At 29.1% G+C, this 13,486-nt stretch overlaps 1 protein-coding gene across 1 annotated transcript in view; it reads left to right on the forward strand.

The window, feature by feature from the left end:
• The window catches only part of LOC129968609 (importin-9-like), a 33,887-nt gene extending 26,009 nt beyond the window's left edge, over nt 1-7,878 (forward strand). Inside the window, exons 20-25 of the mRNA XM_056082673.1 lie at nt 297-470; nt 1,915-2,081; nt 3,086-3,219; nt 5,496-5,611; nt 5,993-6,080; nt 7,467-7,878. Of these exons, the coding sequence (XP_055938648.1) occupies nt 297-470; nt 1,915-2,081; nt 3,086-3,219; nt 5,496-5,611; nt 5,993-6,080; nt 7,467-7,663 (876 nt within the window). The 3' untranslated portion in view covers nt 7,664-7,878. The remainder of the gene's footprint in view (nt 1-296; nt 471-1,914; nt 2,082-3,085; nt 3,220-5,495; nt 5,612-5,992; nt 6,081-7,466) is intronic.
• Nucleotides 7,879-13,486: the final 5,608 nt, after the last annotated feature.

Raw genomic sequence — 13,486 nt, forward strand, 5'->3', positions numbered from 1 at the left:
GTTATACATTAATTTTATGTACTGATAATTTCTTTTAATTTTTATAAAGATAACTAGGATTCCAAATATAAAAGAATTTTTCTATATTATTTAGCTATTCCATTATTTTGAAAAGATGGGGGGGGGAGAATTGATAATTGATCATTTAGCCTCTAATTGCTTGCCTGAGTCAGTTAGAGGTTGAAACGAAAACTTACCACAAAATGTATTTTTTATTGTTTCTATTTATCAGGTATATAATGCTTAATATTGAACAAATTGATAAAAATAAATCATTAGTGGTTATTCTTAAACAGGTTGCTCAACGACTTCTCGATCCCAAGACTCCTGAAAGTGCTTCTGCATTTGTTGGACGCCTTACTTCTTTGCTTATTGCCAAAGCTGGTTCAATGATTGGAGACAAAAGCGAGCTTCTCTTACGTGCAGTACTAAGTAAGATGCAACAGGTGGAAGCTCTAAGTGTCAATCAGGTAATTTTATATGTGCTTAGTAACCACAAGTCATCTTTTATTTGGTATTTGTTGCATTGAGAAACTCTAATTAATGATTATAATATTCTTTATTCTTTCTTTATTTATAATTCTTTTTATTATTGAATATTTTTTTCACACCATTGTTGTAATTATTTCTAAAATAATATGAAGTTCTCCTATGAAAATTCTTTTGTGAAAAAGAAATTGTAGAAAAATTTTTTATAATTTAATTGTTTTATAAGCACATCTGGGCGTTCGGGTTCGAGTCCTGGTTCGAGTATGATTGTTCTTCCCCTGTGTTCTATCTGTGAGATGTATGAATGTAAAAAGGGGTTGTGCGAACGAATGTGTGTATGTCATCTTCATTTGAGCTAGAAATCAGACTTCTGCCCTTGTGTGCTCAGGGGTCTTTATCCTCAGAAGCTACTGCATCCCCTTTCCGTGGTAATGCAGACACGAAATCATTAATTGTTTCATATATCAGTTAATTTTTTATACTTTTTAAATTGACGCATTGACTTTTAAAATGTAAACAAATTGATGGATTTTAGTAAATTTATGTCACTTTCAAAAATTGGTGTGCTTAATTTTTTATTTTAAAACTGAAATGTATCTATTTATATGCGTGATTACATTCAATTTAAAATGACACAGAAGCAGAAATTTTATTGAAAGATGGCTACGACCTTACTAATCCTTAAATAATTTAAGACAAGTATTGATTTCAGAAAATAATTTCTAAAGTATTTATGAAAGTAGCAATGGTACTATTAATAAAATTGTCGCAGCAGTAAAAATTGTTGAATAATAAAAATTGTCTTGAAAAAGTCTGTAAGGAATTAAAATAAGAAAGATATTTGATTTTAAACATTAACTATCATAGTAATATGTAATAAAGTTGTTAAATAATAAAATTTGTTTTTAAAAAGTATAAGGAATTAAAATAAAAAGAACGTAATTTTAAATTTTAATTGTTGTAGACTTATGACAAAATAATCTTGTTTTAATGGAAGTATAAGTTGATAAGAATTACCAAGATCTAATGTCAGTTTGTTTTTATTTTTTTCTTTTGGGCTTATATAATAATATGCATATTATTAATGAACCAAAACTAATAAAATAAAAAGTATTACTAACTCTTTCATTTGTAAAATTTATCTTTCCTGATTTCAAATAATTTTATGTAATTACTAGTACCTTCTAAATTGTACAATACTCTACTAATATATATGTAAATCAAAAAGGATTTTTTTGAAAAAATTCTTATTTACTTATTTTGTAACATTTAAAATATCTTTCGTATTAATTTGAGTTTTTAATGTTAAAATTTATATTCATCACTTCTCGTCGCAGGATTTTGTGTCAACTCTTAAATTTATCGTTTGTTTTAAGATTAGAATGCTCTATAATGCAAAAATATGTGATGAATATTTCTTTACAGAGCTTATTGATGGTGTTTGCTCATCTTATCAATCATCAAATTGATCCCGTGCTGGATTTCCTTAGTGGAGTGCCAGGCCCAGCAGGAGAATCAGCATTAGAATTTGTCATGTCTATCTGGTGTCAATGCCATCCTTTATTTTTTGGAGCTTATGAAAGAAAAGTCAGGTATATAATATAAACTTCTTTGCAAAATTTAAAATGTTGATCCCACATCCTTTGTCCACTTGTGTACAAATGAGAAGAAAGTGAAAATTCATCTATTTGCATTGAAAAGTTTGTACAATTATCCTCATTTTTTTATATTTATCAAGTTATTGATATTAATCTCATTACATTAAATCAACAAAAAATGAAGTTCCAAAATATCTGTGAATCCTAAATATTTGGAATCGAACATTTAATTTTGTCTTAAAAATGAATACCAATTCTTAATAATTTGGCTACATTAGTTACAAAGATGCACTATGGTTTATTTCCTTTCCAATGGAAGGCAAGTATCTCTTTACTTAAATAAGTGGAAATGAAGAAAAAGACATCCTTTCATACTGTTATCTTAAAATGTGTGTGTGTGATTTTAAAGCTACTATATGTACTGAGAAAGAGTGGGAAGTACTTTAATTTTTTTAAAAAATCAAAATCTCTTTTCAGTTAGGTTTTATCTTTTTATTCTGAAACATATCTGGTCAAACAACTTTTAAAGATGTTGGTAAATAATTTTTTGTTCATTTTACTTGTATTACACTTTCTGCTGCATTTTGAATAGACTGGAAAATTTATTTATCATTTGGGTTTCTATGATCATTTGAACTTTGATAAAAAGCATGACAAGAAAGAAATAAAGAAAAAGAAAAAAAAAATTTTTTTTTTTTTTTTTTTTTTTTACTTTGCTTTTTTAAGATCCAATTCAATGTAGTTTTCATATTTTACGGTATTCCATCTTTTTTTCTTATTTTGAATTTAGTACTGCACTTATGTTGTTTACTTTAGTAAGACTGAACATATTAACAATAAAGCATTTTATAAATTTGTCATTTGAAATATTGGTTTTTAATATAACAAGAATGTTAATACGAACCATAATTGTTCAAAGGTTGACACTAATTATTTAGAAACCTTTCAGAAAATGCTGAGTTTTTGAAATAATTCCTTTTTATTTTTTCCTGTTCCAGTGGTTTTGCTCTTTCTTTAATTCTCCAGCATGGCTTAAAAGGAAATGATCAGAGGTTACAAAACATTCAAGTCATGGGAGACCAAATATTTAATCATACTCAGGGACCCAAGACTCGCTCCAAAGCTCAGCAAGGTAAAGCTGTATGCTCAGTATACTTCACCATTATCTTCTGAATATGAATATCAAGATTTCATGCCAATTTTGGAAGTACCTACTTGATTTTGCATTTTTAAATTAGCAGCACTCAGTTCTTTCTTATAATAGCTACTAAATAAATTTGTGGGAATTTAAAAATAAGGGTTACAATTTGTAACAGTTTTAAAAGGGTTTCCAATTGAGAATAAATTGGAAATTATTAATTAATAATAATATAATACAAGGTAAAATAGAAGATGCAATCTGATAACAAATTCACTAGTGCTTCCTTCCATTTGGAAATTTTTTAATCAAGCAAAACAGGTAATGTATAGTCAGTGTCTTTAACTTAATATCAAAGTATAGATTTAGTTTTACACATAACATTCAAATGCATTATTTTCAATTGATTTTGAAATGTTTTGATGTGGTAAGATAGTGATTTATTACCACTATAATTCCTATAAAGTTAATATGTTGAGTAGCACAGATAAATTTTTTTTATAGTTTAGATATTGTTACAGCAGGAGACACTTCCAAATAGATCAAAACCTCTTTTTAAGCAGAAGTAGTATTCATAATTATAAGATATAAAAATAATTGAAAAATGTATTAATGATAAACAAAAAGTTATGTATTAAGTTTTTAATTATAACCTAATTTAAATTATATTTTTCATACAAATGATTTTTATAACCAAATGCAAAGAAAAGAAAATTTTCATGTCTACAGTTTTATTCTCTATGGCCCTGCTATGTGTTATGGTAATATGTAATAACTGATTTGGAATGAAACATTGGATGTTGAAACAGCAGAATAACAGTAAATGCATTTAAAAATATCACAATACACCAAAAAATCTGTACAATAGACTGAATTCTTCTTCTCTCACCCCCTCCATTTGGAAATTTCTACTGGGGGGGGGCATTCAAAACCTACATTCTGTTTCTCAGAATTTAAAAAATAAAGTATATTTTCAGATATATATCTGAATAAAAACCTACCCGGAAAAAAATTCCACTGGTTAAATTTAAATGTGCAAGAGAAGAAATTGTAAAAGATATTGATTTTTTTTTTTTTAACTGGAAAGAATTAAAAAATTAAAAGATGTTTTTTAAGTAATTTTTACCAGATCAATAAATTGCATTTAACAATGCTTATTTTTATTTTACTGGTACATAAGATTTTTCTGTTAAATGAATATGAAAATTGATAAATATTGAATGTTGATAAATATTGAAGAAAATAACCGAATCTTAACTTTAAATTTAAATTTTTAATCAAAATCAATTTATTAAAAACTTAACTGTGTTGAAAATATTTGTGAATTATTTCATTAACTAAATATTACACTATTAAAGATTTACTATAAAATATTGTAATGGTGTGAATTTAAATATAAAAAATATTTTTAAAATAGCAATTTTTACCAAAAGCACCAGTTGTTCCAAGAAACAACAGGAATTGGAGAATGTGATGTCAGGTAAATGATGCAAACATAGTCTTAAGTTCTCAGTGTGGTGTTTTCAAATATTGTTTTTATAGAGGTATAGTCGAACAAGTTTCTTTTCAGATCTACATTAATATGTTTGTCAATTTATCAGTAGAACTGAATATTAATACAGTTACAGTTATTTGATACTGAATTGTGAGTTTTAGCTCATTTGGCTCTTTATGTAAAAATATTTTTGATTCTGTAATTACATGATAATTAAAATTTTGTCATTGTATTTTAATAACACCTTCCTAATAGTTAGACTAGAAAAATAATTAAACATTATATTTTTGTTGTTAAACTATGTCTTCTTCTCTTTTTCTGTTTTTTATTCTTATTCTCAAAGTTAATTCCGATTAACCATGAGCAACTTGAAATATGTGTTTATATGTCTTTGTGCTATAGAAGAAACTTCTTAAATTAATTAACTCATTTTAAGAACTTCTTTCACTTTGTTTTCAAATTTGAGTTCCATCTAATATTCATATTCTCATTTTTTTTAACATATAAGAATCATATCTGGGACTAATTAATTGAATTCTGTGACACAGAATATGGTTTTCCTGTTATTTACAAATGAAATTGTCATTGATTCTGGTGATGTTTAATATTTTATTTTTATTATAAATATGTTTCAGTATTTCCCTTTTCATTTCTTAGCATATTGAAAGTCTATTTTTTATGTTTGCTTCCTTTTTAACCCGTGTTGTTTCCACTACTCCTTCGCTCTCTTTTTCCAAATAAGATCAAGCTAATATTTATATTTTTCATTTTTCAGAACCTGATCAGTGGACAAAAATACCACTTTTTGTCAAAATCTATAAACTATTAGTAAATGATCTGTCCAACTTGTGTGATCAAGGAATTGACCATGAGGAGGAAGATTCATCTGATGTGAGGATAATATTAAAATTTCTTTTTCATCCTTGAAATAATAATTTTTTTTTTAACTTGTTATATGGATACTTGAATTGCAAATTTGAAATTTTTATATGGCTTTTAAATATCAAATTGTAAATGACATGTATTTATTTTGTATATTTTTTTATAATCTATCATATGTATACTTTTAGTAATGATGCTTAAAAAATGTGTACCTTCTATGAATTGCTCACATTTTTCAAATAGAATCCAATATCTATCTTAAAGATGTATTCAGATAAAAATTCGATATGCATTCATAAGATAGCCATCGTTTATTTGCTTAAGATAATAGATTTGCAAAATACCAATTTTGAGATTTTTTTTATTTATTTTGATTTGAATATTTTATAGGATGAACTAATAGATGGCTGTGAAAATAATGGTGAAAGTTTGTTGGATAGCACTTCATCGGGAATTTCTTTTGGTGCCGCTTTTTCAGGTAAGCTTTTAAATTTCATAATAATATTTGACAGATTTAAAAGCACAAATGTGTCCTCTGATGCTATAGAGGACAAATGTGTCCTCTATATCTACTACTAAATACAATACGAATAGACTTTGTTAATTAAGTACTACTTGAAGGGAAGGAATCCCCCCCTCCCCCCACACACATTTTGTTGTATTTTCAATAAAACTGTTATCAGTCAAAAATCAAGCAAATTATATGTGTTTATATTAACTTCGTTTTGTTAAAAAAAATTCTGAAATAATTATCAAATGGAAGCAGTGTTTCTACCCTTTTATGATCTTAAAAATTACTGATATTAACAAATTAAAAGGCAGTTTTCTAATCTGTTAGTTTTAGCCTACCTGCAACAATATTATGCTACAGCAAAATTAAAAAAAAAAAAAAAAAATTATCAAAACAGCTAATACTGAAATGGGTTACCTGATCAAGAACAAAGAGTAAGAAAATTGAATATATTCTGTAGTTAAATATTATTGCTATTTATTTATATCATCATGTATTAAATAGATTGTATACTCATAATTACTTAACTAAAAGAAATATTGAAGGTAATTATGGGTTAGTTCTTTTATATATATGTGTGTGTGTGTGTGTGTGTGTGTGTGTGTGTGTGTGTGTGTGTGTGTGTGTGTGTGTGTGTGTGTGTGTGTGTGTGTGTGTGTGTGTGTGTGTGTGTGTGTGTGTGTGTGTGTGTGTGTGTGTGTGTGTGTGTGTGTGTGTGTGTGTGTGTGTGTGTGTGTGTGTGTGTGTGTGTGTGTGTGTGTGTGTGTGTGTGTGTGTGTGTGTGTGTGTGTGTGTGTGTGTGTGTGTGTGTGTGTGTGTGTGTGTGTGTGTGTGTGTGTGTGTGTGTGTGTGTGTGTGTGTGTGTGTGTGTGTGTGTGTGTGTGTGTGTGTGTGTGTGTGTGTGTGTGTGTGTGTGTGTGTGTGTGTGTGTGTGTGTGTGTGTGTGTGTGTGTGTGTGTGTGTGTGTGTGTGTGTGTGTGTGTGTGTGTGTGTGTGTGTGTGTGTGTGTGTGTGTGTGTGTGTGTGTGTGTGTGTGTGTGTGTGTGTGTGTGTGTGTGTGTGTGTGTGTGTGTGTGGGCTTTGATGCTTAAAAATGTAGCTAAATTGGTGTAACTTAATGCAGGAATTAATTGTTTTATTACTAAATTTTTAAATTTTCTAGATAAGCTAATCTGTCATTATAGTTTATGCTTACATATGGAGAAACATTTTAATATTTGGATTTGTTTATCATTTTTGAAGGTTTATTTATTTATTTTACTGCTGAGTAAGTGAACAGCTTTGTATTTAAATTTTGAATTGAAATGAATGAAATAAAATATTTTTAAAGTCTGTTAACTTATTTTATTTTAGATTACGAATTAGAGAGAGAAGAACTTGAGGAGGATCCTGATATTGCATCTGATCCTATTCATTCTGTCAATATGAAAGCGTACCTTATGGACTATTTACAGCAATTGATGCAGCTTCCTTTTTATTGCAGCTTCATCGAGCACCTCACTCCTTCAGAAAGGACTGCTCTCAGGGATTTAGGGCTGGTCCCTGCCTAAGTTTATTAGTGCTCAAAATATGTAAAGATTTATTTTTCTGTAAACAAAACAACATACCACAAAAAAAAAAGTCAGGTTTTCAAGTATAAAGAGCAGCCAACAGTGGTCCATTTGTTACATGTAATATAAATTGTGTACAAAATTATATTTTGTTGCACTTGAATGAAACATTCCTCTGAAACTTATTTGGAGTGAATAAATTGTTCAGGTATTTCTGTTTGTTGTTATATTATTTCTCAAAACAAATACTAAGTATTATTTATGTCTTTAGGTTCAAGGTTATTTCAAAGACCTTGTGCAGTGGCAAAATTTAATTCCGTATTAATATCTCAGTAAATGTTCAACTAACATGCCTACATTTTTGTGTAGGCAATTTACTAATTCCTATTAGAATTAAAGTTTAATTAAGTTTAGTTAAAGGTTCGACATATGAGCTGTGCATTTGGAGCAAAACAAGATGATATGTTCAATATTGATTTCAAGCTTACAAACTTGACAGTGAGACCAAATCCATTCAACAGAGCTGGAGTAATAATCATCAGGTTAAAAGATGTGCAGTTATGATATCTTCTCTTCCATTTTTGAGTAAGGTAAAACATGGTGGGAATATCGCAATAGATTCTTGATATTTGATGTTTTAGAAAATATGACTCCTTTTTTGTAGAGAGATTTCCTGATATTGTGAAATTAAATCTTCTGAAACAATTCACTCCAACAATGGGTGTAACTCAGTGACCATTTTTGCGAGTTTGTCTGCCTTTTCAGTCCAATGTATCTGTGAATCTCTTTTTTTATTTATTTATTTATTATTATTTACAGAATAATTAGGTACAAGTAGAGGTACACTGGCTAGTCTTTCATAAAATACTAAATATAAAAGAAATTTCAATATGCAATGAATAGTTTTGAAAGCAAAAGGTGGAATATTTCATAATGTAACAATTATTTTTTAAATATCTGCAAAATTGAATCTAAAAGCATTTGTGATTCATCATGTAAACTTTATAATTCCAAATAATCCATACTCGAGAAAAGTTAATGAATCATGTGCTATCGAAAGCTACAGGCATTGTGAATCAGCAGCGGCTACTTGTAAATGTTTTTTCCAGTGACAGCTTCTGACAATCAATATTGTCAATACAATTTTTTTTTCCATTGTAAAGAACCATTTGCTAATTTTAAATATTCTGCATTGTATGAAAACTTAAATCAGGTTTGACTTTTTTTTCCCCCTTCCTTGTTTATCTCAGAATATGTAAACGTATTTGGAAAAACATTCTGAAAGGAAAAAAGCTGCATTTGACTCAAAACCATACTTTTACCTCGTAATGAAATTCAAGGGAAGTGATTGAAAACTCACTTTTGAAATTATTTGAAATTAATTTTTTTTATTAGATTTTATATTAATTTAAATTTCTAATTATATTAAAAATAAGGTAAGTGAATGCAGATTTCCAAAATAAAAGCTCTCATTATCTTTTAATAGCAGCAACAATTTTTTTTTATCTCCCCCCCCCCCCCGAATGTTATCTTTCTCATATTTCAGAGAATATTATGATTGCACTTAATAATTATATATAAAGTTAACGGGGAAAAATTAACATTTGCAATACAGGTGATTGAGTGTAGAATGGGCTCAGATTACTATTTTACAAGAAAGATGTTTTGTTTGTAATACTTTTATAAATATAATAGATGATGAGATGCACTCCATAATTTTAAATGTCATATTTATCTTACTTTTTCCTGTTTTGTCCTGCCTGAGTTAAGAGTTAAGTTATTATTTTAAATGGTTTTATATTTCTAAGAAAAATTATTTAAAAAAACTTTTCAAAATCATTTTAAGATTTTGTTTAATAGCATTTAATTCTACAGAAATGAAGCTTACTTCAATTATAAAGCAATTTCAACCATCTCCAAAAAACTAATTATAAATTCAATATACAGCATTGTAGTACAAATGCAAAATGAACTAAAAATTTTGTTTGAGTTTTCAATATAAGGATAACATATTTGGAAATGATTGCCAAAGCAAAAATTTAATTATTACATTATTATGGCAATCTAACCTTTCATTTAAATTCATCAGTGGTTATAGAAATACTAATTAGCAATGAAAAGAAAAGAAGCTTTGAAATTTTATATTGGAAAACTGGATTTATAGTTATATTTATGCTCTTGATAATCACTTGGATAAAAGTGTTTTATTTCTTTAATTTTAGTGTCAAAACATACAAGTAATTTTTAATTATGTCCATTTACAAAACTTCTTCCAATTTTTGAGTAAATTAAGGTAAGGTTATTAAACGACCTAATGATTAGTTGTAGACACAAGGTATGGGCATGTTTAAATAACGACAGTAATTTAGAAATGCATACAATTCCCAATTTTGACATCTAATAAAACGAAATAATTAAAATTATAAATGATTGCTTAATATTATTTTAATTGATAATTCAAGAGAACTGAGAAGAAAGAATGGTGGACGATAGTGAATCAATAAGTTCTTGTAAACCAAGTTACATAATAAAGGAAAACCTTTGAATAATTTCTAAAAATCGAGATATATCTGGAAAGATTTTTAAAAATTCTAGAAAAATAGCAGGCTCTTCCCCCCCCCCCCCCCTCCCTAACAGCGATTTCCAAGATTAATGCCCAAGGCATAAGTTCCCTCTTTACCTTTCTCTTTTATTGATGCTAACCCCGTTAGAAGAGCTAATAGGTCAGTCTTTTTTTATTCAACAATTCATGTGAAAATCATCTCGTTTTATTGCTTTTCGCTTATCCTTATTTAGGTGATCAGTGAAAAGCAATAATCCTTCGTTAAAAATTATTCTTGAGAAGTTTCTAGACATGTGATTTCATTGCAGAGGACTTTACTTGATGAATGTAAGTTTGATTATCTAATCATCTTTGGTGATCTTTCAAGCCGCAACAGAAGGATGCTCATCAAACAGTATAGCTACGTTCGAGCCATAACATGCTTGTAAGTCTGTCTGATAACTCTTAGTTTTGACCTGAAATGTATGCTCTGTTGCCAAACAACCTATATCAAATTATCTTAATCCATCACTGCAAAATTATTAGGATCTGCCAAGCTCTAGATGAACGGACAGCCCCAAATAAAGATATCTTGATTCTTCCGGGCAGTTATTCTGTTTACTTAAACTCTTATTACACTTAAAACATCAATTTCCATTCGCCTAAAATTATTCAACGTCTAGCTTCAAAAATTTACACAAGGAAATATCTGAACCAAAAAACCTCCCTTTTATGGGTACCTGGTAACTCTGGTATTGTATGGAATGAAAAAGCTGATGCTCTTACAAAAGTAGTCAAAGAATCTATAACCATTCATAGAATGGATCCCCCCTGAGGATGTGATCTCCAATATGAGAAAGAACTACAGAACTCGGCTCAAATAATTATCACAAGAGCAAATATCTACTTTGACCCCATTTCCCAAACATCAGCGCAATCTCTAATTGATCTACTCTAGAAGTAGGGTTCAAGATAAACTTATTGCACGGGTGATTTGTAAAATGATCATTACTCCAAATCTTCTTCACAGGTTCAGTCTCTCAGAAACCCCTTGTACATCAAATGCAATGAAGACAACGACATTTCCCATATCTTGTTAAAATGTTCAAAATATACAGTCCACAGAAATGTGCTCTGGAAAAAACTCAACATCGAACACCCGCGCATTTCTTTTGTCTCAAACTCTCGCAAGCAAATATCATCTAAGCATCTTTGTTTATGCCTTCAAGTGTTTTGATATCCATTAACTGTAACTTTTTAGCTACTATGGGATAACAGCCTTTGTCACTATATCCCTCACTGTTTATATTCAAGACAACAAAATTATTTTTTCCTTTGGCAGTGTCAACTTTGGTTAATGTGAACATTAAAAACAATGGCGTGCCCGTTTGCTTCCTTTTTTTTTCACTTAACAATGACGAAGAGAAAGGTTACAGGTAATTTGAAAAACATTTTTGAATCTTCATCTGTCTGTTTGCACTGCATTAATTTTGAGAGAAAGATTGAGTGGATCCACAGTCATTTTTCTTTACCAACTTTAGCACTATTGTCAATAGAAGCAAGCGTGATCACTTGACTTTTGAATTTAATGCTCCTGAAGTTGACACCAACAATTCTGCATATCCCCCCCCCCCCCAAATTCTTAGGATAGGTGGTAACTACAAGCATCTCCGACCCTATTACATCATTGTTTATTAACATCCCTATATGATTGGTGGAAGGTTGTTTGTGTTGAGAAACCCTCTACGTAAATTTCCCAACATCGCCGTTCTCTTAAATAATGCGAAAGCCTAATAGCAGAAAATCTCTACATTATTATAATGATATCTTACCGATACTTTATGGCATTCAGAATATCGTAGAAATATTATATAGTATAAAGCTCACTAGTAACTTATGTGATATTGTAAAATTTTTCAATCACTTCAGATATTTTTCAAGGTGATCATCTCTAGGTCAACAGAATGAGAACACTGTGGTCCCATGGCTTTTAAGTTGTGTTGGAACTTTTCATTGCCTTCTAGAAGGTTTGTTCTATGGTCTAATTAGAGCATATTCTACATCATATTAATTTATAGCAAATTTACTTACCTTTAAAACTGTTCCAAATGAAGTTTGCTGTAAATATCTTCGTTTTTCATCAATTTTTGTTGAAAATCTTCTAAATCTCAAGCTTTGCAATTTTTTGAGAAACTTTTTTTTTGAAAAATGTCTGTATCTCATGATTATTATGTCTATGCCTATGCACTTGCCAATTGTATTCATAGGCAGAACATACAAAGCAACATATGATTCCTAAAATAGTCAGCTTGTAAAATTTCTGTCACATTTTGAAATATACATACAACTATGATAAGTAAAACTATGCATTCAAAAATAAATTGGAATGCAATGCAACTAATATTTCTGTGAGTTGTAATTCCAGTATTCGGTTGCTGTGTACATTATTCTCTAATAATGATGAAAGCGAATGCATCTGTGTTTCTGTATGTTGATATTCTGCAGATTAGACATTTAGAGCCAGAAATGTCAAAAATAAGAGAATGTAGATTTGAAAAGAAAGAAAGAAACATTATCAATCTTTTGTTCTGTTACGTAATTTTTAACGGAAAAAAAAATATTTTATTACTTTTTTAGTTTGATGATCCTATTTTCTTATCATCATTAACTGCTTTTTTTAAATAACTGTAAATAAATTATGAAATATTTAGGAATATTACAAAGGCGCTGTTCAGTTTATTATTATTATTTTCATAAGCTTACTGAGACTTAGCTAAAATAAGAAGCTTTTAAATAAATATTGCATCATTCTGGTTTTTGCATTGAAATTAAAATTTCAGTTGTGTTCGCAAACTGATAATTAGGAGAGTGCGCAGTCACTAATAACAGAAATAGCACGCAGTTCCTCAAATTGTTCGAAGTCAATATTTATTACATTTTTCGAACAAAGTACTTTGTAGATTAAATTATTAAGCTATATAGAAAAATTTAAAATGAAATGCAATTTATATTTTCGAAAATAAACTAGTCAACAACGGCAGCTTATCACCTATGAATACTGAAAACGCCCTAGTGGTATAATAAATTTACCACGAAATAAAACAGCCATGGGGCGTATTTAGTTATTTATTTGCGATTTCTTCTGTACCATTTATCGAAAATACGCAGGAAGTTTTCTCCCCGAACCACCTGCAATTACCTTCCCTTTCCCAACCAAAAATTTAAGATGCTTAAACACCTTGAAAATAAATCTGTTTAGTAAGTTGACAACAAAGCAAAGT

This window comes from Argiope bruennichi, chromosome 5 (assembly GCF_947563725.1).
Source record: "Argiope bruennichi chromosome 5, qqArgBrue1.1, whole genome shotgun sequence".
Classification (NCBI taxonomy): Eukaryota; Metazoa; Arthropoda; class Arachnida; order Araneae; family Araneidae; genus Argiope; species Argiope bruennichi.